At 46.6% G+C, this 23235-nt stretch overlaps 1 protein-coding gene across 4 annotated transcripts in view; it reads left to right on the top strand.

Annotated features, from left to right (window-relative positions):
* The window catches only part of dag1 (dystroglycan 1), a 42542-nt gene that overhangs the window by 1065 nt on the left and 18242 nt on the right, over positions 1 to 23235 (top strand). The window contains exons 1-3 of one of the 4 annotated variants that reach the window (XM_079265865.1): positions 16696 to 16800; positions 17001 to 17108; positions 19882 to 20606. In XM_079265865.1, the coding sequence (XP_079121991.1) occupies positions 20190 to 20606 (417 nt within the window). In that variant the 5' untranslated portion in view covers positions 16696 to 16800; positions 17001 to 17108; positions 19882 to 20189. Of the gene's footprint in view, positions 1 to 4498; positions 4585 to 16686; positions 16801 to 17000; positions 17109 to 19881; positions 20607 to 23235 lie in introns of those variants that run through there. The other 3 variants (XM_079265866.1, XM_079265867.1, XM_079265864.1) reach the window with 3 other exon arrangements.

Raw genomic sequence — 23235 nt, 5'->3', positions numbered from 1 at the left:
TTTCCCATCACCCTCTATGGATGCTAATCAATACCTCTCCTCGCAGGCATCCCGTCCTGTCGTTCATTCTTCTCGGTCCTTGGTGACGTCGCTATGGGCCGGCAGCTGAACACACGTGTGTGTGAGTGTGTGTGTGTGAACAGGCGTCATGTTGATACGACTGGTGTGCTTTGTAGACGAGCTGTCTTTAATCCTCTACACAGAGAACAGTGTTTGTTTCCCTTCACAGCAGCAGGAACCACCTCCACTGATGGGGTGAGGGTGAGGATGAGGATGAGGATGATATGGGCATGTGTGTGTTTGCTTCTGCGCCGTGCTGCTAGTTTGTTCACTTAGGTGTGTGTGTGTGCACCACGCGTGTGTTTTTATTTTTCGTTTTGACTTTTCAGTTTAGTTTTAGTCAGTTTGCTCGTTTTAAGTTGTACAGAAGAGTTCAGTTTTCCCTCGTGTAGTTGTACAGTAGCTGTGACTTCTCTCTGTGAGGGCTCAGCCACAAAGTGTCAGCGTAGAACACACAGGAACGCCTTAATGTTGAACCTTTAGTGTCCGATGCACAGCGCCACCTGCTGGACGGGTCGGTCCGCTCAGTTTCTGTGGTCACGATTTTGGGCGAACATTTTTTGCATTTGCCTTTTTATCTTTCAAGGAAATATAGTTTCTGTTCATTTAAAAAAAAAGAAAAGAGATTTAATGTAATTTCCGTTTAGGACTTCTTAGTTTCGTTTTAGTTAAAAACCCAGTTTATGTATGAGTTCTTGTATCGATGTGGCTCAACAACCACTGATGTTCCTTAGAGCAAGACGTGTAACGTACAGCAAGACGTGTAATGTACAGCAAGACGTATAACGTACAGCAAGACGTGTAACGTACAGCAAGACGTGTAACGTACAACAAGACGTATAACGTACAACAAGACGTGTAACGTACAGCAAGACGTATAACGTACAACAAGACGTGTAACGTACAGCAAGACGTGTAACGTACAACAAGACGTGTAACGTACAACAAGACGTGTAACGTACAACAAGACGTGTAACGTACAACAAGACGTGTAACGTACAAGACGTATAACGTACAGCAAGACGTATAACGTCCAACAAGACGTGTAACGTCCAACAAGACGTGTAACGTACAACAAGACGTGTAACGTACAACAAGACGTGTAACGTACAAGACGTATAACGTACAGCAAGATGTATAACGTCCAACAAGACGTGTAACGTCCAACAAGACGTGTAACGTACAACAAGACGTGTAACGTACAACAAGACGTGTAACGTACAGCAAGACGTATAACGTACAACAAGACGTATAACATACAACAAGACGTGTAACGTCCAACAAGACGTATAATGTACAACAAGACGTGTAACGTCCAACAAGACGTGTAACGTACAACAAGACGTATAACGTACAACAAGACGTATAACGTACAACAAGACGTATAACGTACAACAAGACGTATAACGTACAACAAGACGTGTAACGTACAGCAAGACGTGTAACGTACAACAAGACGTGTAACGTACAACAAGACGTGTAACGTACAACAAGACGTGTAACGTACAAGACGTATAACGTACAGCAAGACGTATAACGTACAACAAGACGTATAACGTACAACAAGACGTGTAACGTACAGCAAGACGTGTAACGTACAACAAGACGTGTAACGTACAACAAGACGTGTAACGTACAACAAGACGTGTAACGTACAAGACGTATAACGTACAGCAAGACGTATAACGTCCAACAAGACGTGTAACGTCCAACAAGACGTGTAACGTACAACAAGACGTGTAACGTACAACAAGACGTGTAACGTACAACAAGACGTGTAACGTACAAGACGTATAACGTACAGCAAGACGTATAACGTCCAACAAGACGTGTAACGTCCAACAAGACGTGTAACGTACAACAAGACGTGTAACGTACAACAAGACGTGTAACGTACAGCAAGACGTATAACGTACAACAAGACGTATAACATACAACAAGACGTGTAACGTCCAACAAGACGTATAATGTACAACAAGACGTGTAACGTCCAACAAGACGTGTAACGTACAACAAGACGTGTAACGTCCAACAAGACGTGTAACGTACAACAAGACGTGTAACGTCCAACAAGACGTGTAACGTACAACAAGACGTGTAACGTCCAACAAGACGTGTAACGTACAACAAGACGTATAACGTACAACAAGACGTGTAACGTACAACAAGACGTATAACGTCCAACAAGACGTGTAACGTACAACAAGACGTGTAACGTACAACAAGACGTATAACGTCCAACAAGACGTGTAACGTACAACAAGACGTATAACGTACAACAAGACGTGTAACGTACAACAAGACGTATAACGTCCAACAAGACGTGTAACGTACAACAAGACGTATAACGTACAACAAGACGTGTAACGTACAACAAGACGTATAACGTCCAACAAGACGTGTAACGTACAACAAGACGTATAACGTACAACAAGACGTGTAACGTACAACAAGACGTGTAACGTACAACAAGACGTGTAACGTACAACAAGACGTATAACGTACAACAAGACGTGTAACGTACAGCAAGACGTATAACGTACAACAAGACGTGTAACGTACAAGACGTATAACGTACAGCAAGACGTATAACGTCCAACAAGACGTATAACGTCCAACAAGACGTGTAACGTACAACAAGACGTGTAACGTACAACAAGACGTGTAACGTACAGCAAGACGTATAACGTACAACAAGACGTATAACATACAACAAGACGTGTAACGTCCAACAAGACGTATAATGTACAACAAGACGTGTAACGTCCAACAAGACGTATAACGTACAACAAGACGTATAACGTACAACAAGACGTATAACGTACAACAAGACGTGTAACGTCCAACAAGACGTATAACGTACAACAAGACGTGTAACGTACAGCAAGATGTATAACGTACAACAAGACGTGTAACGTACAGCAAGACGTATAATGTACAACAAGACGTATAACGTACAGCAAGACGTATAACGTCCAACAAGACGTATAACGTCCAACAAGACGTGTAACGTACAAGACGTGTAACGTACAGCAAGACGTATAACGTACAACAAGACGTGTAACGTACAGCAAGACGTGTAACGTACAGCAAGACGTGTAACGTACAGCAAGACGTGTAACGTACAACAAGACGTGTAACGTACAGCAAGACGTATAACGTACAACAAGACCTAAAGCATCCCCTGCTTTATGGTCTGTGTGACTCTAAATGAACCATAATGTACTAAATGAACATCATGCTGTATTGAAGAAGACTTGAAACTAGAGATTGAGACATAAACTCATGTTTACAATGTTTACTGAGGTAATAAATCAAGAGAGAAGTAGAGTCATTTTCTATAGACTTCTATACAACCAGAGGAGTCGCCCCCTGGTGGACACTAGAGAGAATGCAGCTTTAAAGACCTGTACCCTGAAAAAAAGGATTAAATAGCAGATTAGTGTCCCAGACAGTTTGCAGTAAATAACCTCATCTTGTGTTTTGCAGAGCACACACACACACACACACACACACACACACACACTGGAATCATCTGTTGTGTAGTAGAAGAGCTGTAATAACACCAAGAGGTGAGAAATGCTGCTCACCGCAATGAAAGGAGGTGCAGTGTCCTCTATGGTTTGTACAGAAGAGATCTCAGTAACCTTTAGAGTAAACACTGTGCATTTGCGAGTGTGTGTACTCTATTCTGTGTACATCCTGTGCTACAGTGTGTGTGTGTGTGTGTGTGCGCGTGTTAATGTATCAAAGGGTCAACACCAGCAGAGCTCGCCTCTGAAAGGCGCCTCAGTCTTCAGTGAAAAAGCTGTTCTTGTGGGCTGAAGAGGTTCAGATTAACTCGAGCTGTCGCTGCAGCCAATGTTTTCAACGTGTTGATCAGCTTAACAGCTATTGAACGCTGGAGATGTCTCTCACACACACACACACACACACACACACTTTGCATGTGCTGTGTGTTCGAGGAGGAAAACAAAGTCGATGGGTCTGTTCTGTGGTTTTGTGAGGAAACCCTGGAACTCCGCTTTGGTTTTGTCTTGGCTTCTTTCCCCTCTCCACTTAAAGCTTCTATAATCCTGAAATGTGCTGAGTATACTTCCAGCCTGAGACGACCCCGGAGAAGCCCAGACAGCAAGCGACCCTTTATCCACTTAAAACATGGATTCTCTGTTGAGATATTTCAAAACTTTGTTGAGATTCTCTTCCTGTCTTCACTGACACCAACCACAGACTGTCCACGGTGCCTAGATTCTGTTATTTTAAGTGTTGACGGAGCAGCTACAATGTTAGCGTAGCCTAGCGCTGATCGACCCAAACTCCATTCAGAGTGTTTCGCTTGCCGCGTTGCAGACGGACCGCACAAAATGTCTTTCTACAAATCTTTATTATTTAATCATTGTGTAGTTATTTCATCACCCTTTCTGTTTGTTTATTGCAGCGCTGTGGCTAGATACAGTGAACGCAGCGCCTCGTACAGAGCAGCAGCGATTGTTTGGTTGGTGAAACGTTGGCGTCTACGTGGAGGTAAGCCCCGCCTCCTCCTGTCTGCTGCGTCCAATACGAGTGAACACCAACTCCAGGAAGTAGACGGTGCACAAATGCATGAAAAAAGATTCTAAATGTGAATGTTTGAAACGCGCATCATATTTTAATAAGTAAGCCATTAAACGTTTACAGAAAAGACACCAATCACTCTGCTCACCCGGCTGTTCACACGCTTCTTCTTTTATCCAACAGCAGCTGTGGTTTTATCCCATTTCCATCTTGGCAAAACATGATGTTCGTGAAAAGGCAGACTGCACGCTCAGACATCACGCAACAGCTTTTGTTTTACTTCCTGCTCTGGAAGGGAAAGAAAGAATCAGGTGTGCGTGCTGTGGAATAAGCCCACTTGATCACATTGGGAGGTGAGCTTTAGACGCTTTAGACTCTCCCACTCTCTCTCCCCCTTTCTCTTTTTAAAGACTGTCTCTGGGCGATGACGTCCATCGGACGGTCTCCGAGTGTAAATCGGGCCGGAGGTGAAGTCTCTCAGCTGTTGTCATGGTTTCAGCGTGGTGTTAAAATACAGGCCGGTGAGAATGTGTAACCAGAGCATCCAATGATCCCAATCTACAGCAGCTCCCGCCATGAGCTGTGACTCCCTCTGGTTCTGCTTTCAGTCTCCAGCTGCTGTCTTCACTCACGCGTTGGCCAGTCGTCACGCGAACACCTGAGGAAGCGGCCGCGTTGAACATCACAGTCAGCGACCAGCGGTAACGGAAGAAGGACCAGCCCGATGTGCCGAATTTAAGCTTCACACACGGGGAGAAACCTCGAACTTTATAAACGTTTACGCCCATCAGAGTTCACACTTTCTTTCTCCTCCTTTCGTTTTGTCAGCCTGGATCCACATCAGTCCTGTACTCCTGAGACAGTCGGCACTGAAACCATCCAACCAACCGAATGTTTCAGACTGATTTATAATTCTGGTAACGAATCATCATCACACAAAGCTGTCTTTAGTTATTGCGTGAACAGACCGAACCCTGAATGTGTAACGTGCTCCAGCAGCACTACGGTCCTCAGATGTTGTTCATTACTCGAGCTTTAAGGATAAAGGGAGCGTCACAACACGTCTGCTTTTCACATATATCTTTCAACCCAGTTTAGTGTTTGTGCTGCAGGATGTGGGACCACGTTCCTCTTTGTTGGGTGCGTTCATGGACTCACTGGACACAATGGGCCCCACCCCTCCGAACGAAGATCAACGCAGATTATACGAGATGTGTTGTGGTCTCTTTTTGGTCGCATTATGTTTCTTGTTGGTTGTTGGTGTGGTTCTTGTTGTGGTCATGTTGTATCTCCATGTCGTCGTTTTGCGTCTGTTTTTGGTCGACACTCGTTTTGTCGTCTCTTTGTGAATACTGAACAATACATGTTCTCATTAACTTCACACAGAAGCTGTGGCCCAGGGGCCCATTGACCAGTACCTTTAGTCATCAGTACATTGCATCATTGCTTTAACTGCTGAGAACGTCTTTGGATTGTACCTCGACTCAACTCCTCCATCGAGCCTTTGGGTTCTTCTCCTTCAGTTTAAAACTTCTTTCCTTTTGAGTTTGTAGACTTCCCACATGTTCCTGTTCTTACTTTTTGCTCGTTATTCCGTCAAGCTTTTCTCTTGTTGTCCGGTTGCAGCACATGTGACTGTAAGACGCCGACATCACCCGTGTGTGTGTGTGTGTCACACACTGATCTGGGAGGGAGAACCCGTGTGTGGAGCGGTCATTAGTTCTGGGGCATTAGCTGCTGATCAGTGCACAGCTTTATTAGCCCCGGCGTGTTGGCTGGTTAGCCTTGTGGACACGGAGCCAAATGGCGCCGTGAGTCGCCCGGTCGACCGTGGAGGAATTCCAGCGCCGCGCCAGAACCGTCCTCCTGTGAGACGAGCTCGTTGTGGTTCCACTTCACTCGAGACACATGCTGTGAACTGTTCCACACTCAGCGAGGCTTTTACTCCTGATCGAGTTGTCGAGTAAAAATACTTTCACTAAATGAAAGTAAATACACAGAAGAGAAAATAAGACGGAACAACTTAGAACTTATCACATTTAAATGATCGATTATAAGCTGCTCGTGTTGGGAGGTAGGACTTTCTTGGCAAAAGAACTTCATTTTACAGGATTACATTTGAACACATCATGATGACTCTTTAATATGTATTCGCCTCAATGGTCATTTTTTACCGGCTAGAGCTTGAACGCATCACAATGTAACTCCATGTGATCTCCGTTAACGTTAGCCGTTAGCTCCACGTAGGACTGCGCTGCCCGCCCGGCTGCTAACAGCTAACGCTAACTAGCTCGCCTCCTGATGACGCCAACACACCATTTGTTCTTCCATTCCGTTGGTTAGCGGCACCGCAGAAACCGCTTACTCGTGAAAAGCTCTATGAACACCGCATTAAGATGGAGCCGTGTAATCTTACAACAGTCTGAACAAAAGTATAAATAACTTCTCTCGTCAAACCGTTTAGGTTTTCCTAATCAAACATGAAGGAATCCCACCACGGACACTGGTATTGTAGTTATCATAGTGTACTGTACTGTACTGTACTACTGAGTGCTGTAGAAGGTTAGTGATCCTGGTGTTGTACAGCAGGTCTTCATAATGATGTCGAGTCGGCTCTTTGAGACCCGCATGGAGTCGCTCGGCGGTCCGTGAAGAATTCTGCTTCACCACAAACACGATGCCAGAGCCCCGTCACCGTGGAGACATGGTCTGGCACGCTGAGCGGGGGGGGGGGGGGGGGCTTTCTTTTTTTCAGTAGTTACGTTCATTCAGGCCAAGATAATAAAAGAAAAGCGCAGACATTCACAAATATTCTCTTAATATCTGGTGTTACTTTCTTGACAACTTCCTGTCCGACACCGTGTGTGAGAGCTCGTGAGAGGATCTGCATTTAAGACGCATGTACAACGCCAGAGCAGCCAGAGCAGAGTGACTTCAGACATGTGGAAGAGACTCGAGAGGACGTGAGAAATGACTCTTCAAGCATCACGTGTGTGTGTGTGTGTGTGTGTGTGTGTGTGTGTGTGTGTGTGTGTGTGTGTGTGTGTGTGTGTGTGTGTGTGTGTGTGTGTGTGTGTGTGTGTGTGTGTGTGTGTGTGTGTTTGTGTGTACTCAGACAAACAGTCCTTCCACCTGGCCGACAGCTTTTAAAGTGTCAACTGGAGACAAATACAGCAGGTCAGTGGAACGAGTTGAGAGGAGCTGGCATGTTAAATCTCACAGTCAAACGCCACCAGGACCACTTCACACACTGTGTGTGTGTGTGTGTGTGTTTGACTGCAAGCCAGGAACAAAGTCACCTATTGAGAATCCACCCCGGTGTGTGTGTGTGTGTGTGTGTGTGTGTACACACACGGTGGTGTGTGTACAGCAGGCTGTTCATGTCAACACACGTGCTCACCCCTCTCAGGCTTCAGGTTTCACACCTTCTACGCGTCGGGACGAGGCAACAGCTTCTGTAAAGAGTTCCATCGACGGAGAGGCAGACGCTGAGGGACGGCTTAAACACGTCCGTGTCGTCTTCGTGAGGTGAAAGAAGAACACAGTTAAAGTGTTGAAACCACGGTTCGATGTAGCGCTGCAGCTAACAATCGTCTTCTTGATTTATCAATAAAGTGTACAATGTGAGAAAGACGGTTGTAACTGTCGACGGACGTGTTGTTTCATCACAGAAGAGGCAGCGCGTCCACATTCAAGGAGAAATCCGATCTTTGTTGTTTAAAGAAACAGAGTTGTTATTTTCCTGCCAGCCGATGAATTGATGACTGGACTAATGGTTGCGCTCCATTGGATGTAGATCGTCCTCTGATTGCCTGTGAACGGTTGAGTCTGTATAATCGTTGTCTGACCAACAGTCCCAAACAAACAATCAACCGACATCAAGAGGACCGAGTCAATAACATTGATCCGCCTCATCGTTAGCACTCAACAGCGCTGGTGTGTTGGTATTGATTATCTTATGAACTTTGGTGTTTCCCAAATCAATTAAATGACTCTTGGTTGAAGCTTGACGAAGAAAAAAACCCTCCTGTGATGATATGAAGTAATACAAAATCAAACAACTTTATTGTGAGTGTTAAGAAGTCGCCGGCAGACGAGCAGCAGCCATCATGACATATGTATTAAAACATTAAGATTCAGTTGGTACAGTTGACGCTGCAGGAAGTAAATACCCGGGGGGGGGGCATGAACGCTCATCTCATCTCGGAGCCTATTTGCAGATTTGTGTAAATGATCAGGATGTCATGAGTCACCCATTCAACCCGCCCATTTATCCAACATATTCACCCATCCATCCACACACACACACACACACACACACACACACACACACACACACATTCACACACACACACACACACACACACACACACACTCATCCGCCCATCAAGCCGTTTATTCCCCCCCCATTCATCTATCAATCTGTCTTTCTATGAAGGGCAGTCATTCAAAGAGCCAATGTGCTGCGATGATTCAGAGACGCCGTGTGTGTGTGTGTGTGTGTGTGTGTGTGTGTGTGTGTGTGTGTGTGTGTGTGCATACAGGCCGCGGTGACAAGAGGATGAATTTGGGTGTGACAAGGGGGGAGGGAGGGAGGGAGGAGAAGTAGTAACGGGACATCTTGATTGATAGGAAACGCAGAGAAATGGGAGAAAGAGGGAGCGAAACGGGGTTAACGGGAGAAAATGAGCACAGAGTGAGGGGGGGGGGCAGCAGGAAGCTGGGGAAGAGAAGGACAGGTGAGGAGGAGAGACGGAGCAATATAGAGCGTCCTTCACGTGTTCACTCTGACCTCCATCTGCAGCTCTCAGACCTCGGGGGGGGGGGGGGGTACTGTTTACATAGTTGCCGCTTCAAAAGAGCGTTACAATTTAATAAAGCAACATTCTCCAAGGGCGAATGGACGGCGTGCACACAGACACACACACATCAGGACTCAAAAAGTTTTAACTCATGGGTCTTCAGGGAATCGTCACGTTATCTATGAATGATCCTCTGAATCACATTACATTCAACACAATAGACCATGAAATTACTAACTTATAAAAGTGCATGTTTACCAGCTGGTCACACAGCCAGTCAAGAGACGGATACGCTCCTCTAACAGAGAGCCGCTCAACGACTCCACAGAAATACCAGAAGAGAAAAAACGTCTTCATGACCTGCAAAATGAGTTCTAGGAGGAGGAGGAGGAGGAGGAGGAGGAGGAGGAGGAGGAGGAGGAGATCAGGTGGATCTGCTCCTCCTGAACCAGCAGTTTGGAGCTCCACTGGAATGATGGGAATTCAGTTTGAACATCCCCCCCCCCCCCCCCCCCATTTCACAACCATATTCATAAAGTATTTGAACATGAGCAGCAGTATTGTTACTCACTGATAATTCTTTTGAATCCTGAGCCCGTCTGTAAATAATTGAATTATTAAAATGCAAATCCGTAAGAAACAAATCTGTGTTTTTTCCTCTTTAATTTTCAAGTAAAGACTAAAGACGTGATCGCTCTGTTGTTTTCAGTTTGTTTGTGTACAGAGAGGGGGGGGGGAAGGGAGAGGCTGGTAAACTTCCTCTTTGAAGTGTGCTAATTCACCCGTAGCATCCTCTCCTCCGCTTCGTTCTTCTGAGACGCTAGTGGGACTGCTAGCATAGCCAATACATGCATTGTTTGCTCGGCGCTATCAGAAGGTACAGGACTGCTCTTTAAAGGACTGTCACCACTTACCCGAGGGGGGGGGGGGGCAGAGAGAGAGCAGGGGAGCCGGCGAGCTATCTCGCGGTGCAGCAGTGTGTTTGTGTTTGCTGCCTCCGGTCCCCGGAGACGAGGCTGTGTTTGGAGAGCAGTGGTGCTTTGTGGGAGAAGCTGCCGGTCTGTGTGCTAACACGCTAAAGGGAGATGAGAGCATGTTGTCCTCAGATATTCACACTCTTTCCATCTGACGCACTCTCTTCCTCCTCCTCACTCCCTCCTCCTCCTTCCTCCTCGTCGCTCCCTCTTCCTCCTCCTTCCTCCTCCCTCTTCCTCCTTCCTGCTCGTCTCTCCCTCTTCCTCCTCCTCATCCTCCTTCTCGTCACTTCCTCTTATATTTATAATATATATACATATATTTGTATTTATATATATATATATATATATATTAGTGCTGGGCAACGATTAAAATATTTAATCGCGATTAATCGCATTGTTATGGCAAAGTTCAATAATGAATTATAAAGTAGTGTATTGCGCACTTTTATTTTAAAAGTACTGCTATATGAACTAAAGGGCAATAACATTTGGTTCATGAGCTGCAGGTTTCATACTTAATGTGAATATAATTCATACTTTGTTGGCATCTTATTCTGAAAACCGGATGTTCGTCTGAAGAAACCGGATGTTGTCTCACGTTAATGTTTCCGCTAACGTTCAAACTCCTTCGCTCGCTCCCGATCTGTGCGTTTAAATGCGTTTACGGTGAATTTTAGCATATAGGTGCACTAACATGTGAGTGTCTGCTGACTTTAGCGATGTCCAGTCGTCTCCAGGAGAGCAGCGGAAGTCGCCTTTTCTCTACGGCAACCCTGAAGGGACATCATATCTCTAATGCAAAACCATAAACATGAGACTGTCTGACGATAGGATGTTTGCTGGCTTTGTCCCACTGTTCTTGTCATCCTCTTGTTGTTATGTATATGTATTGTCTCTTGTCTTTCAATTAAAAAAAAAAAAAAAAAGTATAATAAATTTTAAAAAAGCGTTAACGCGCGATAAAAATAATTGTCGGGGGGGTAGACAGTAGATCGGCGATACCGGCCGGCTGAATTATGAGCTCTTCTGGTAACAAGAACGGACCGACTCGCTGGCTTTCATGAACGACTCGGTCACACTGAAGGTGAGACTGACAGGCTGACGGCATCAATCAGTACATGCTGGGATTGATTGCTGGTCTGCGGCTGTTTGACAGTGAAGGCCTTTACCCACCGGGGGGCTGTTAGAGTAATTCACATGTCAGTGTACATGTTTTTTTATACAAACTGTCACACAGAACGCAACATGTTTTTTCTCCAAAATGAGGTTGATTTTTCTCAACTCTTGCACGGCGGATAAAGCCTTCAGCCAATCACGTTAAGAACGGGTTGAGTTACACCTAGATATGATGCAGACTGGTCTCATCACGCTGACCCACTTTAGTCCTGTTGGTCTTTGAAGGAGAAGACGAGAGATGCGTCTGCATTTCAGGAGCTAAGTGAAAGCTGCCAGCGGAGGAACATCAAGCTGGTGGTTTTAGAGTTCAGCTGCTGTTTTTATGGGTTTGTAACTGAAAACAGAAGAGTGGAATGAAAGTCTGTTGGATGTGTGTAACTGTCGTTACGGCTGCTCACATCTGTGACCGAAGCATCTCCGTGTCACATTTAGCACTTTTTGGACTTTTGAGGTGCCTGAGTGACGGCTGTTTTCCGTAGCGAAGAGGCTTCCATCTGTTTGCCGAAGGCTTGAGTGATCAGTCAGGTGCATTGAACTTCAGTTTCTGAACCAAGAAGCCCGCTGGCGGGTTTGAAAAAGCATGTTTTCTTGATAAAAATTGCCAAATTTACACCGTGTATCCTGGCCAGAAGCTGTACAAACCTATTGTTCACCTATTGTTCACCTATTGTTCACCTATTGTTCACCTGAACAATAGGTGAACAACAGGGGAACAACAGGGGAACAACAGGTGAACAATAGGTGAACAACAGGTGAACAACAGGTGAACAACAGGTGAACAACAGGTGAACAACAGGTGAACAACAGGTGAACAACAGGTGAACAACAGAGGAACAATAGAGGAACAATAGGTGAACAATAGGTGAACAATAGGTGAACAACAGGGGAACAACAGGTGAACAACAGGGGAACAACAGGTGAACAATAGGGGAACAACAGGTGAACAACAGGTGAACAACAGAGGAACAACAGAGGAACAACAGAGGAACAACAGGGGTACAACAGGGGAACAACAGAGGAACAACAGAGGAACAACAGGGGTACAACAGGGGAACAACAGGGGAACAACAGAGGAACAACAGGTGAACAACAGGTGAACAACAGGTGAACAACAGAGGAACAACAGAGGAACAATAGGTGAACAACAGGTGAACAACAGAGGAACAACAGGGGAACAACAGGGGAACAACAGGAGAACAATAGGGGAACAACAGGTGAACAACAGGTGAACACAGAGGCTGTAAGTTTGAGTTAAATAGTCTCAAAGAAATCAGATTTTCTTTTTCATTTTCTTTATGATTTATTGCATTATAACTGTGTTCTGATGTTTGAGTTCTCTACTTCTAGCCATGATGGTTTCCATAGAGCTGCAGGACTCTTATACTGCAGCACAAAGAGGCCTCAGTGAATAAAATGTGACGGGAGCCAAAATGAATCATTGCTGGAGGTTCAGTTCAGTGCGTTTGAGGTAACCAACGTTCCGATTTAAAGAATCCGAATCGCCTTCCGTCCTCAGCCGAAGGATGAAGTGGGTTCAAGGCCTCTCTGAAATCTAAATTTACTTCGTCCACATTGTCTGGAATGCATTAATCTGTCAAAAGTAAAGCGGTATTTCAAAATGAATGTGACGTTTCGTAAACCTTTTTTTCTGAGTCCTGTTGTTTCATCTAAACCGAAACACCTGTCCCCATTTATGAACACCGCTCTCACAATATGATAATAATACAGCTCACTCCTAAAAATAGCTGAGTCTGTTGTGTTGAAATGATGAGGTCACACCATTGTTTTGTTTTTTTAAATAAACCACCGTGGGAATTTTTTGTCGTGCGACTTACAAAACAGGAAGACTTTCACTTCACGCCATGAGTTTACAGCAACTGCCGACTTTACCAGTCTAAAGATAGTGTGTGTGTGTGTGTGTGTGTGTGTGTGTGTGTGTGTCTCGTGTTGCCCGGCTGTCTTTTTCTGTCATCTGTCCCCAGCTCACACACACGACCCAGCTGCCCCCAGCTGTCACTGTATCTCAAGTCTTAGCTGGTGGTCCCAGTAGGTCTACATGTGGGTCACACACACACACACACACACACACACACACACACACACACACACACACAGCACATGTATGTATATGTGAATGACAAACACATGAACTCTGCTACTATGTAAAAAGAAAAACAGTTTGAGGATATCTCAAGATCAACACACAGAAAGAGAGTGAGGGGGGGAGGGGGGAGAAAGCACAACTGCAGCAGTCTAATTGGAGTGAGATCTAATTACTGACGCTACCGACACATTCTTTAACAATAATTGTATTTCCTCCCCCTTGTTTTCTCTCTCTCTCTCTTCCGCTCTGTGACTGTTAATTCTTTCATGTTTCATTTTTTGCAGCGGCTGCAGTGTTTGTAATCAGCCTACTGAGATGCGCAAAGCATCGCGGCGCTTTCCCCCTTATGAGCTGTTAGCCTTCTCTCTCACACACGCACACACACACACACACACACACACACACACACACACACACACACACACACACACACACACACACACACACACACAAGCCTTTTAAGCCAGCGAAGCGAAAGCGCTGATGCTTTCGACGTTCCAAAAAGAAAACAGGACTCTAATCAAAGTGGACGTGCGTTTGGCTGCGTCCGCAAAAGAACCGCAATTCCCATGATTCCCATGATTCCTCCTCGCCGGGTTCACTTTTAATATTTTGTCTGTGTGTTTTTTTTTGCTTCGCCTCAAATTAAATCCTCATTTCGAGGAACTTGCAGCCCGCTGAGCCCCGCGGGGCGACTCAAAGGCCGGCAGGGGAAACCCGACGCATGGATGTGAACAATATTGTCAGACAGCAGGGCGTCGCTGCGTCTCCTTCATGTCCCTGAGGTCCACCATTCATTTCTAACATCACAGTTGAAACAACAGAAGGATATTTTGTCCTTCTTCCGGTAAAACACTCTGGGTTCTTTTTACCAGAGGGTTGTTTGGTAGATGAGGATCTTGTTTTTGGAGATAATAAATGGCGTCCCAGTCGCCGCGGGTCGCCTGTGTAACTCTAGCATACACCCCCCCCCCCCCCCCCCCGCTGTGTTTTTGGGAACGCTGGGAGGTCCGGAAACGCCGCCCCACCCACAGCATGTCAGGGCACAGTTTCCCTGTCTTTGGACATCTGGAGATCAGACTGGCATCCACGCCCAAATGATCCTCTGCAAACAAATATGTTTTTAAAAAATGAGGATGCAACCGTCTACTGAAGCAGAACAGACCTGGAGAAAGAGTCCTCAGAGAACAAGGCACAACATGCAAATACCAGCTCGGCCTTTCGCTAAATCCCACGACATTGACTTCAGATCAGCTTCTGAAATTGTGTCGCCGTGCTGCTTGTTTTAGTTTTCACAGGCTCCGATATCTTCTACATAATTCTCCATCTGTGCCCAACCATCCAGCATGGACGGACATCAATGGATGCTGCACCCTGACGCGGCGCGTTCGCTTTCTAAATGGGTCGTATTCACGCCCCCCCCCCCCCCCCCCCCCCCTCAACTCCCTGTGTTTTATGAGGCAGGTTCACATCTGCTGCTGACTATCTTGTCACAACTCCTCCATCTCCATCACAGCTGGTGCGTTCAAGGAGTGGCCCGGAACCTTCCAGCGGGAGTTGTGCCGGCTGGGTTCCGACTTGTTTTTCTCGAGATGTCTGTTTGTTTCTTACCTCCGGCTGACATCCGAGTCCTTTGTTCCCTGAAGGAGTTCTGACTCCCTCTGTTCTGCTCTCATCTCCTCAGTATTATTCATTTGACTTTAATTGAGAATTTCATTGCATCTTTTTTTAATGAGTGTTTTCATCTCCTCCCATCCCTCCTTGTCTCCTTTCCTCTCCTTGTCTCCTCTCCTCTCTGAGCGTGGTTCATGGTTCTCTGGGTTCAGGCTGAGCTGGTTGAGCTTTGGCATCACACACAGACGTCTCCTCACCGCCTTCTGTTCACACATATGGCCTTCCGCTGGCTTTAGCAGCTGGAATCTTCTTTTTTAAACTGCAGCCAAGTTACGTGAATATATTTCATTTTTTCATGTGTTTGAAGGTACCAATGCTCAACACTAACTTTAAATAAGTGGTTGCCAGTTTGGCTTTTGGTTCCAGAAAGTGAAAGTACGGTTGCCATTTTTGTAGTCACCTTGTGTTTTGATTAATTGAGATATTACACAGTTATACGACAGCTTTATCAAAAAACATTGAATACAGAAACCAAACAAAGTCCTTTGTCGTTAACTACGGTATCATTTTCTCCGGAGACTTCACAAATTTCATTTTCGTTTCTTCGTTCCCTCTGCTTCTTTTTTTAATCAGTTTGCACGTTCGTTTGTGATGTTGAGAGTCAGTGACGACCTTTCACCGCATCGTGGACCCGCTTCCTTTGCTTCACCGTCGTCTCAAGCAGAACAGGCGACTTAAAGCGCCAACGCAGCTGCAGCGTGTTCTGGTTGTGACTGGAACGGCAATCTTTAAATATCACTAATGCAACAAATAATTACAATGCCTTTACTTCTGGCTGTACGTTCTCCTGTTTTCGATCCCGATTCTACTTCATATTTAAAAGTTGTTGCCGCTGATGGCCACCATCGGCCAAGAATTGGTTGCCAAATCCCCAAAACGGTTGCAAACTGGTGCAAAAATTGCAAACTGGCAATCAGCTCAACGTGGAGCGCAGCGGTTCCAGTGATTGTTCAACACGGAGGTCGCAGGTTTACGATGCTGCTGCAGATCTCAGTGATCACAAAGTCTCTCTCTCTCTCTCTCTCTCTCTCTCTCTCTCTCTCTGTGTGTGTGTAAAAGAACAAAGCAGACGTCCTACATGCTCACGCCGGAAGCATAATCTCACTCTCCCTGGATGAGATATATATATAATGTGTGTGATAGTAGCGTAGCGGCGTCAGTGTCACCTGTCAGTCTGGGAACTTCCCCCAAACGAATGTGACCATTTTAAGAAGCCCCTCCCTCTCCCTCCCCCCGTCGGTGGCCAATAATAGAGGCGTCAGCTGCAACTTTGGGGGGGGGGGGGGGGGTTGAAAGGTGACAGCAGGAGAGAGAGAGGGGAGGAAGAGTGGAAGCGAGGGAGGAGTGGACTTTAAGTGCCACTCGTCCTAGACGAGATCTCTCCGATGGGACACTGATTCTTCAGTTCCAGGATGCTCTGTGTCTCCTGTCTGTCCTCGGTCAGCGGTGGCAGGTACTCTGTTCTGGTTTTCATCAGCCCCTCTGGTGTCTGCTTCATGCAAAGTCCTCAGAGCCTTTCTCACAAGTCAGGAACTGTGTGTGTGTGTGTGTGTGTGTGTGTGTGCACGTTTGATACCTGGATCCCTTTCCACCGTGGATACAGCTTCTTCTTCTTCCTCCTTTTTTTTCTTTTACCTTTCGGTGCCTTCAAAGCTCCCGTCCCGCGTCCTCCACGCACATCACCTCCTTTTCATCATACCCTCAGTGATGGCATTAAAGTCTCAGGATACCACCCAGCGCTACACCAGATCCCCTTCACAGGTACAATGGCTTTTATTTGCAACGGTAGCCCTGATTGTTACTCTAAAAGGGTTCGGTATCATCCTTTCCAATTATCACGACATGTTCTTGAGCTGCAATGGTTGGAGCGTAACGAGGCGTATCACTGCCCCCGGCCCACCCTGTTATTAAACACCAAATAGGAAATGCATGCGCCCTCTGCTAACTATAGATCTCACAGAGCAGTTTTCACATTGTGCTCTAGCTGATGACAGAATATCTCCAATCTGCTTTTAGACCTCGTGTCTCGTTCCCCCTCCCCCTGAATCCCTGTCCCGAGTCCACTCGCAGAGGAAGACAAGTGTCGAGTTCAGTGTTTATTAAAAGACGTCCTCGCAACCCGATAGTGGAGATGGTGTCGTGTCTGGGTGTTTTATTTGTGTCGCTGAGCAGCAGCTAGCGTGTAATGTTCAGCAGGGATGTCCGGAAACCAGAAGTTTAGTCGTCGATATCGGTGAAATCCCAAGATTCGCGGTTTCATTTAACATTTTATATTAATTGCTGATGATTCACCTCAAGTTTCTCACGCAAAACTAAATTCTACAAGATTCCATTTGAACACATCAGAACACTGTTCAAATGTACCGTCTCCCAATGCAATGTTTTTACTGAAAAGAGCTTGAACGTGTCATAATGCAACCTCCGTAAACGTTAGCAGTTAGCGCCGTTACTTAGCGAGGTGGACTGTGCTGCCCACCGGCTGCTAACGGCTAACGGCTAACCATAACTAGCTCTTCTCCGGCCAACCCCAGCAGCGGTTCGATGTTCACGATGTAGCATCGTCAGGGGAATGCTCTGTCGTACGTACGTATTGAGCCCTGATCCTCGGCACCTACGTTACCTGGTGTACTTCAGAAAAACGAGTACTGTCGCGTTTTCTGAATCGACCTGGCACCGCAGGTCTCGTGACATCACTAGTCTCCAGAAGAAAGTATGTTTAGGTCATCGGTGAGTCTGGCTGAGGATAAAACACACGTGTGGTACTTCCCACAGTGTTGTTTTGCACGACGTTGCCTCAAAAAAAAAAAAAGACTCAAAAAGACCCCCCAGGATCCTCAGTTAGCATGAATACAGTGAGGAGCAAGGCGTTAGCGCTGCATTGACCGTACTGTTGCGCTACTGTGAAGCTCTCTGGTGAGCCACGGCCTCTGGAGTCAGTCATGACGCTGCTCCACCAGCCTGTCAGTGCAGCCATTTACTGATTCCTCTTATATTTTGTGAAGCAAATACAACATGAAGCCGATTATAAGACGCTTTGTTTCTGAGCAGCGAACCCAGATTCATTCCTTCAGTCTGAGTCGGGACAAACGCGGCGTGACTTCACTGTTTGAGGATTGTTGTCAGTTCCTAAAACATCTTTCATCACAAGAAAAGAAGGAAAGGCTTTTCTTCGTCTGGTGAAAATAGATTCAAAGTTAAGATTTAAATGCCTTTTAATTTCTCTCCCCGCTCTCACAGCCCCCCCCCCCCCCAACATAAATCTCTGCAGTAATTGCAGGGCAGCGAGAGGCTCTAAAAAAGATCCTCGACCAATGGGAAGAGAGAGTCACACGGTCACAAAAGGTGTCGCCATGGCACCCGGTGAACTGCTTTTCCAGAGAACTTTTAACGCTCCTAAATATAGTGCGCGAGATAATTCCAATGAAAGGTAAACTACAAAAGGGATTTATGAAGAAATCTCGACTTTGGCAAATAGATAGAAGTGATAAAAGTTGTAGAGCGAAGAAAAGCTGTGCTTCCTGAAGTCGACTCCTTTGTAAACAGCGGGGGGAGCGACCGCCGGCGTGATTAAAGAGTAAAGGTGGAGCGCGGAGCTACAGACGCCGGGTCGGTTTGTGAGTCAAAGCTACCTGGGAAGCCTCGTGTTGTTGTTGCCGGGGAGTTCCATCTCTTTCTCTCCTGAACGAAAAGCCCCTCAGGGGGGGGGGGAAATCATTTGTGACACACACACACACACACACACACACACACACACACACACACACACACACACTTGCGCAGGAGGGGATCCTCTCCTCCATGAAAGAGCTGCATGAATAACAAACTCCAGTCCACAATGGACGCAAACACAATCTCGCACACCAGCACATGCTCCCCACTCACACACACACACACACACACACACACACACACACCTACACACACTCAGCCTGACCCCTCTCACAATAGAGAAGGCATGCATTCATTAGCGGTTCCAAGAAAGCTTTTGACTGGGTTTCTGCATTGTTGGCTGATCCAAAGTCCCACCGTATATCACCTCTCTCCCCCTCTATCTATCTATTTCTCTCCCTCTCTCTTTCTCCCTCTCCCTCTCTCCATCACATCTCTTTCACTGTCTCCTACCCCCCCCCCCCCCCTCCATCGGGCTCAATGCGTCCTCAATGACCCATCGATGAGCTGTTTAGAAAGGACAAGCTTGTGAGAGAGAGGGACGAACGAGACAGAATTGTTGTAAGAACTAATCAGATTACTCAGCAGCCTTAACATTACCCCCGTCCCCCGTCCCCCCCCGTCTTCATGACGGATCTCCATCGACATTTCTGTGGCACGAATCACTTTAAGGGGCTGAAGTTATCGAGAGGATTGACTTTTGATTCAGTGCGAACCGCTTTTAAGTCAGTTTTTTTGGGGGTTTGTGACGAGACTGAAGTGGTCAGGAGCTGGATGTCCCCCTCCACCCCACCCCACCCCACCCCCCCGGCTCTTAAAGCGTCCCCCCTAACCATGCCTTCTGTCTTTGTGTGTCTCCAAACAGATCTCTTAAGGTGCTCGGCACAGTGGGACCTCTAAACGTCTGAGGGGTTCAGCACAAAAGGCCGAAAGGGGAAGAGGAAGAATAAAGCCAAGGGAGGAGGAAGAGGAAGAGGAGGACAGATTCTTGCCGCGGCGCCAGGCGGACAAACAGGAGAGGAGGGAGAGAGAGGAGGGAGGGCCATTTGAAAAGGAGGGATTTGCTCTATCTGTCGGGGGTGCATGCTCCCCCCTAAGTCCCCCCCTCCCACTTGGACATCCTCATTTTTACTTTATTTTTTTCTGCATCATTGACCGGCGAGAAGGAAAAGAATGCGCAACAGAGTGAGTGTGGGACGCGTCGGGGCGAGCAGGGGCCTCGACGTGAGACTACCCAGGACTAGAGCCCTGCTGCTGGGCCTGCTGCTGGCCGCGGCGGGCCTCCTCCCTCCGTCGGCCCGCGCCGACGTGGAGATCGACGCGCTGGCCGACGAGATGGTGCTGATGGAGGGAGGCAGGGAGGGCAGAGGGGGAGACCTGGAGGCCTCCATGAGCTCCTCGCTCCTCCGGGACTTCAGGGAAGTGACGGAAGACATCCGGGCGTTGGAGACCGGAGAGGCCGCGGCGACGGAGCAGACCTCGGCCGCGCCCACCACCGCCTTTCCAGACTCCTCGGCGGTCGTGGGTCGGATCTTCCAGATGACGGTGCCGAACAAGATGGAGGATGTTTACCTGGGCGATATCGTCAAGGTGAGTCCAGCTTTGTTCCTCTGTCAGCTCATGTGTCTGAAGTTTGAACATTATCCGTGTTTTACTTTGGCTTCCTTATTGTTTGTGCTCAGTTAGACCCCACTGAGGTTTAGCTTCCTGTTACACACAAAGGTACGTACAAACTGTTCCAAAACCACAAGAACCGAAACCCAAGTAGACTTTTTGGGAAATGGGCTAGAATGTGATGTTTTATGGTCTGGAACATGTCATCAGTCACGTTCTTTTAGCAATTCATACACAAAGTATCGAGCTGATAAAACAATGTCAAGTATCGAGCTGCAACGGTTAGTTGACTAACCAAGTACTTCATTGGCAGAAAAATAATAATAATAATCAATTGTTTCAGTACATGTTTCATGCAAAAAATGACAGAAAATACTATTTCCAGCCTCTCAAATACAAAGATTTCGGCCTACAGTTGCTTCAGCCTCAGCGAGCGGGTCGACTCCAGATCAACTCCGAGAACAATCAGAGAGAAGAATATGAGACGGCGGCCATCGCTCAGGACCGGCCCCGAGGAAACATATTTCAGAGCCATTCACGGCAATTTGCACTTCTTCTAATTGCACAGAATTTTCCGCAATGGCCAATTTTCCATAATATATGTCGCCTCGTATGTGAATCGGGGGCTTTAGTAGCATTACCCTCTCCTCTTCTCTTCTTCTCCCTACTCCCTCTGTTTCTTATCCCTCCCTCCCCCCCTCCCCCACCTATCCATCCTCATTCTCTCCCCTCTTCCTCTCTCCACACTCAGACTTTAAACACATCCGTCTCCATCTTTGCTCCAAACACACTTTGTCTACATTTGCTTGCTCTCTCACCCTGAATGTGGTCCCTCCATCCTTCCTTTCCTCCCTTCTCTCTCTCTTGCTCTCTCTCTCTCCCTCTCTTTCTCTCGCTCCTTCAGGTTAAACCTTTAATATTGTACACTCCCTTCCTTCCTGTCCTCCATCTCTCACCAGACATCGCTCTCACCTTCTCTATCTCACCCTGCTGCTCCTCTCCTATTTTTTTTGTCTTCATCACACCGGTCTTCTCTCGTCTCCTCTTCCTCTCTGTCCCTCCATCACAGTCCAGCCTTTCATATCCTGCCACTGAACTTCCTCTCTTTTGCTTTTAAGTCCCGGCCCTCCCTCCCCCCTCCCTCCTCACCCACTCCTCCCTCGCTCCTTTCTTCCACTCCTGTCAAATCAGGTCGTAACACTCAAGTTCCCGCAGTGATGAGCTGCATAAAAATATACTCGCACTGCACCGATAAAAAACCTTCACATGAGGCAGGAAGCTCATCGTAGAAATGGATTTATGAAAAAGTAAAAGGATTCAAAGAGGTCTAAAGTAGAGGTGCTGATCCCCCTCACAGTTTATCATTAACCATCAAAGTGTAAATAAAGTTGTCCTGACTCAGTAGAACATGTGTTTCTAGTCTCTGATCGCTGATCATGTTTCATTGTAAACAACCAATCAGTGTTTAGACCAACAGGAGGAGAGCTAGTAACGTTAGCAGCACCGCTAACGGCTAACCAACAGGGGAGAGCTAGTAACGTTAGCAGCACCGCTAACGGCTAACCAACAGGAGGAGAGCTAGTAACGTTAGCAGCACCGCTAACGGCTAACCAACAGGAGGAGAGCTAGTAACGTTAGCAGCACCGCTAACGGCTAACCAACAGGAGGAGAGCTAGTAACGTTAGCAGCACCGCTAACGGCTAACCAACAGGAGGAGAGCTAGTAACGTTAGCAGCACCGCTAACGGCTAACCAACAGGGGAGAGCTAGTAACGTTAGCAGCACCGCTAACGGCTAACCAACGGGATGTTCACTTCAGTTACATTATGATGCCTTCAGGCTCTGCTCAGTGAACATGAGTACTGGCTGAAGGTTCATTATAACGTTATCATGATGTGTTCACATGTCATCTGTAAAATGTAGTTTTGGTGATGAACTTTAATAAATCCAGTAGTTTGAAGGAGATGTTTTCACATGAATATAAAACAGATATTAGAGATGAATTATGAGCTGGAAGTACATTATTATACTTTGAACTGTGTGTTTTTATGAAGAAAGAAACACTGTAGATGACAATAACAAAGTACCGAGATAACATTTAGAATACGTGATCAGGGATCATTAAAAGTTTGATTTGCTGCCTCTTTTCTTTTGTGCTGATCCGATCCGTGTGTTATGATCCATTGCACCGCTCATCTAAATACTTTTGTGTCGTCTTATTTCACAGCTGCAGTTTCATTTTTCTCCAAAACGTTAGATTTCATTCTCGGTACGAACCGCTGTTTAGTTTTTCATTAATCTTCATGTTTTTTCTCAGACGACGGAGCGGGGCTGACTCTGGGTGGCTTCCTGCCGCCCAGCAGGCGCCTCGTGTGTTCAGGGTTAGGGTTTAAAGGGACGGACGTTTATCTCTTGCGACAGTTGAGGCACGACCCGTCGGGTCGGCTGCCCTGCTTGTCCGAGCTTGTGGAGATTGAAATATAAAGTTGTTTGTGGAGGTTATGTTTTGTAATGTAAGCATTATTTATTGAGTTTTGGCTCTTTTTAGTTTCGGCTCTCCTCTCTGCTGGTTCCTCTCCTCGTCTGTCCTCCTTCTGCAGTCACCT

Source organism: Melanostigma gelatinosum (genome assembly GCF_949748355.1).
Source record: "Melanostigma gelatinosum genome assembly, chromosome: 3".
NCBI lineage: Eukaryota > Metazoa > Chordata > Actinopteri > Perciformes > Zoarcidae > Melanostigma > Melanostigma gelatinosum.
The sequence above is the reverse complement of the archived record's forward strand: the minus strand, read 5'-3'. Positions and strand labels throughout refer to the sequence as shown.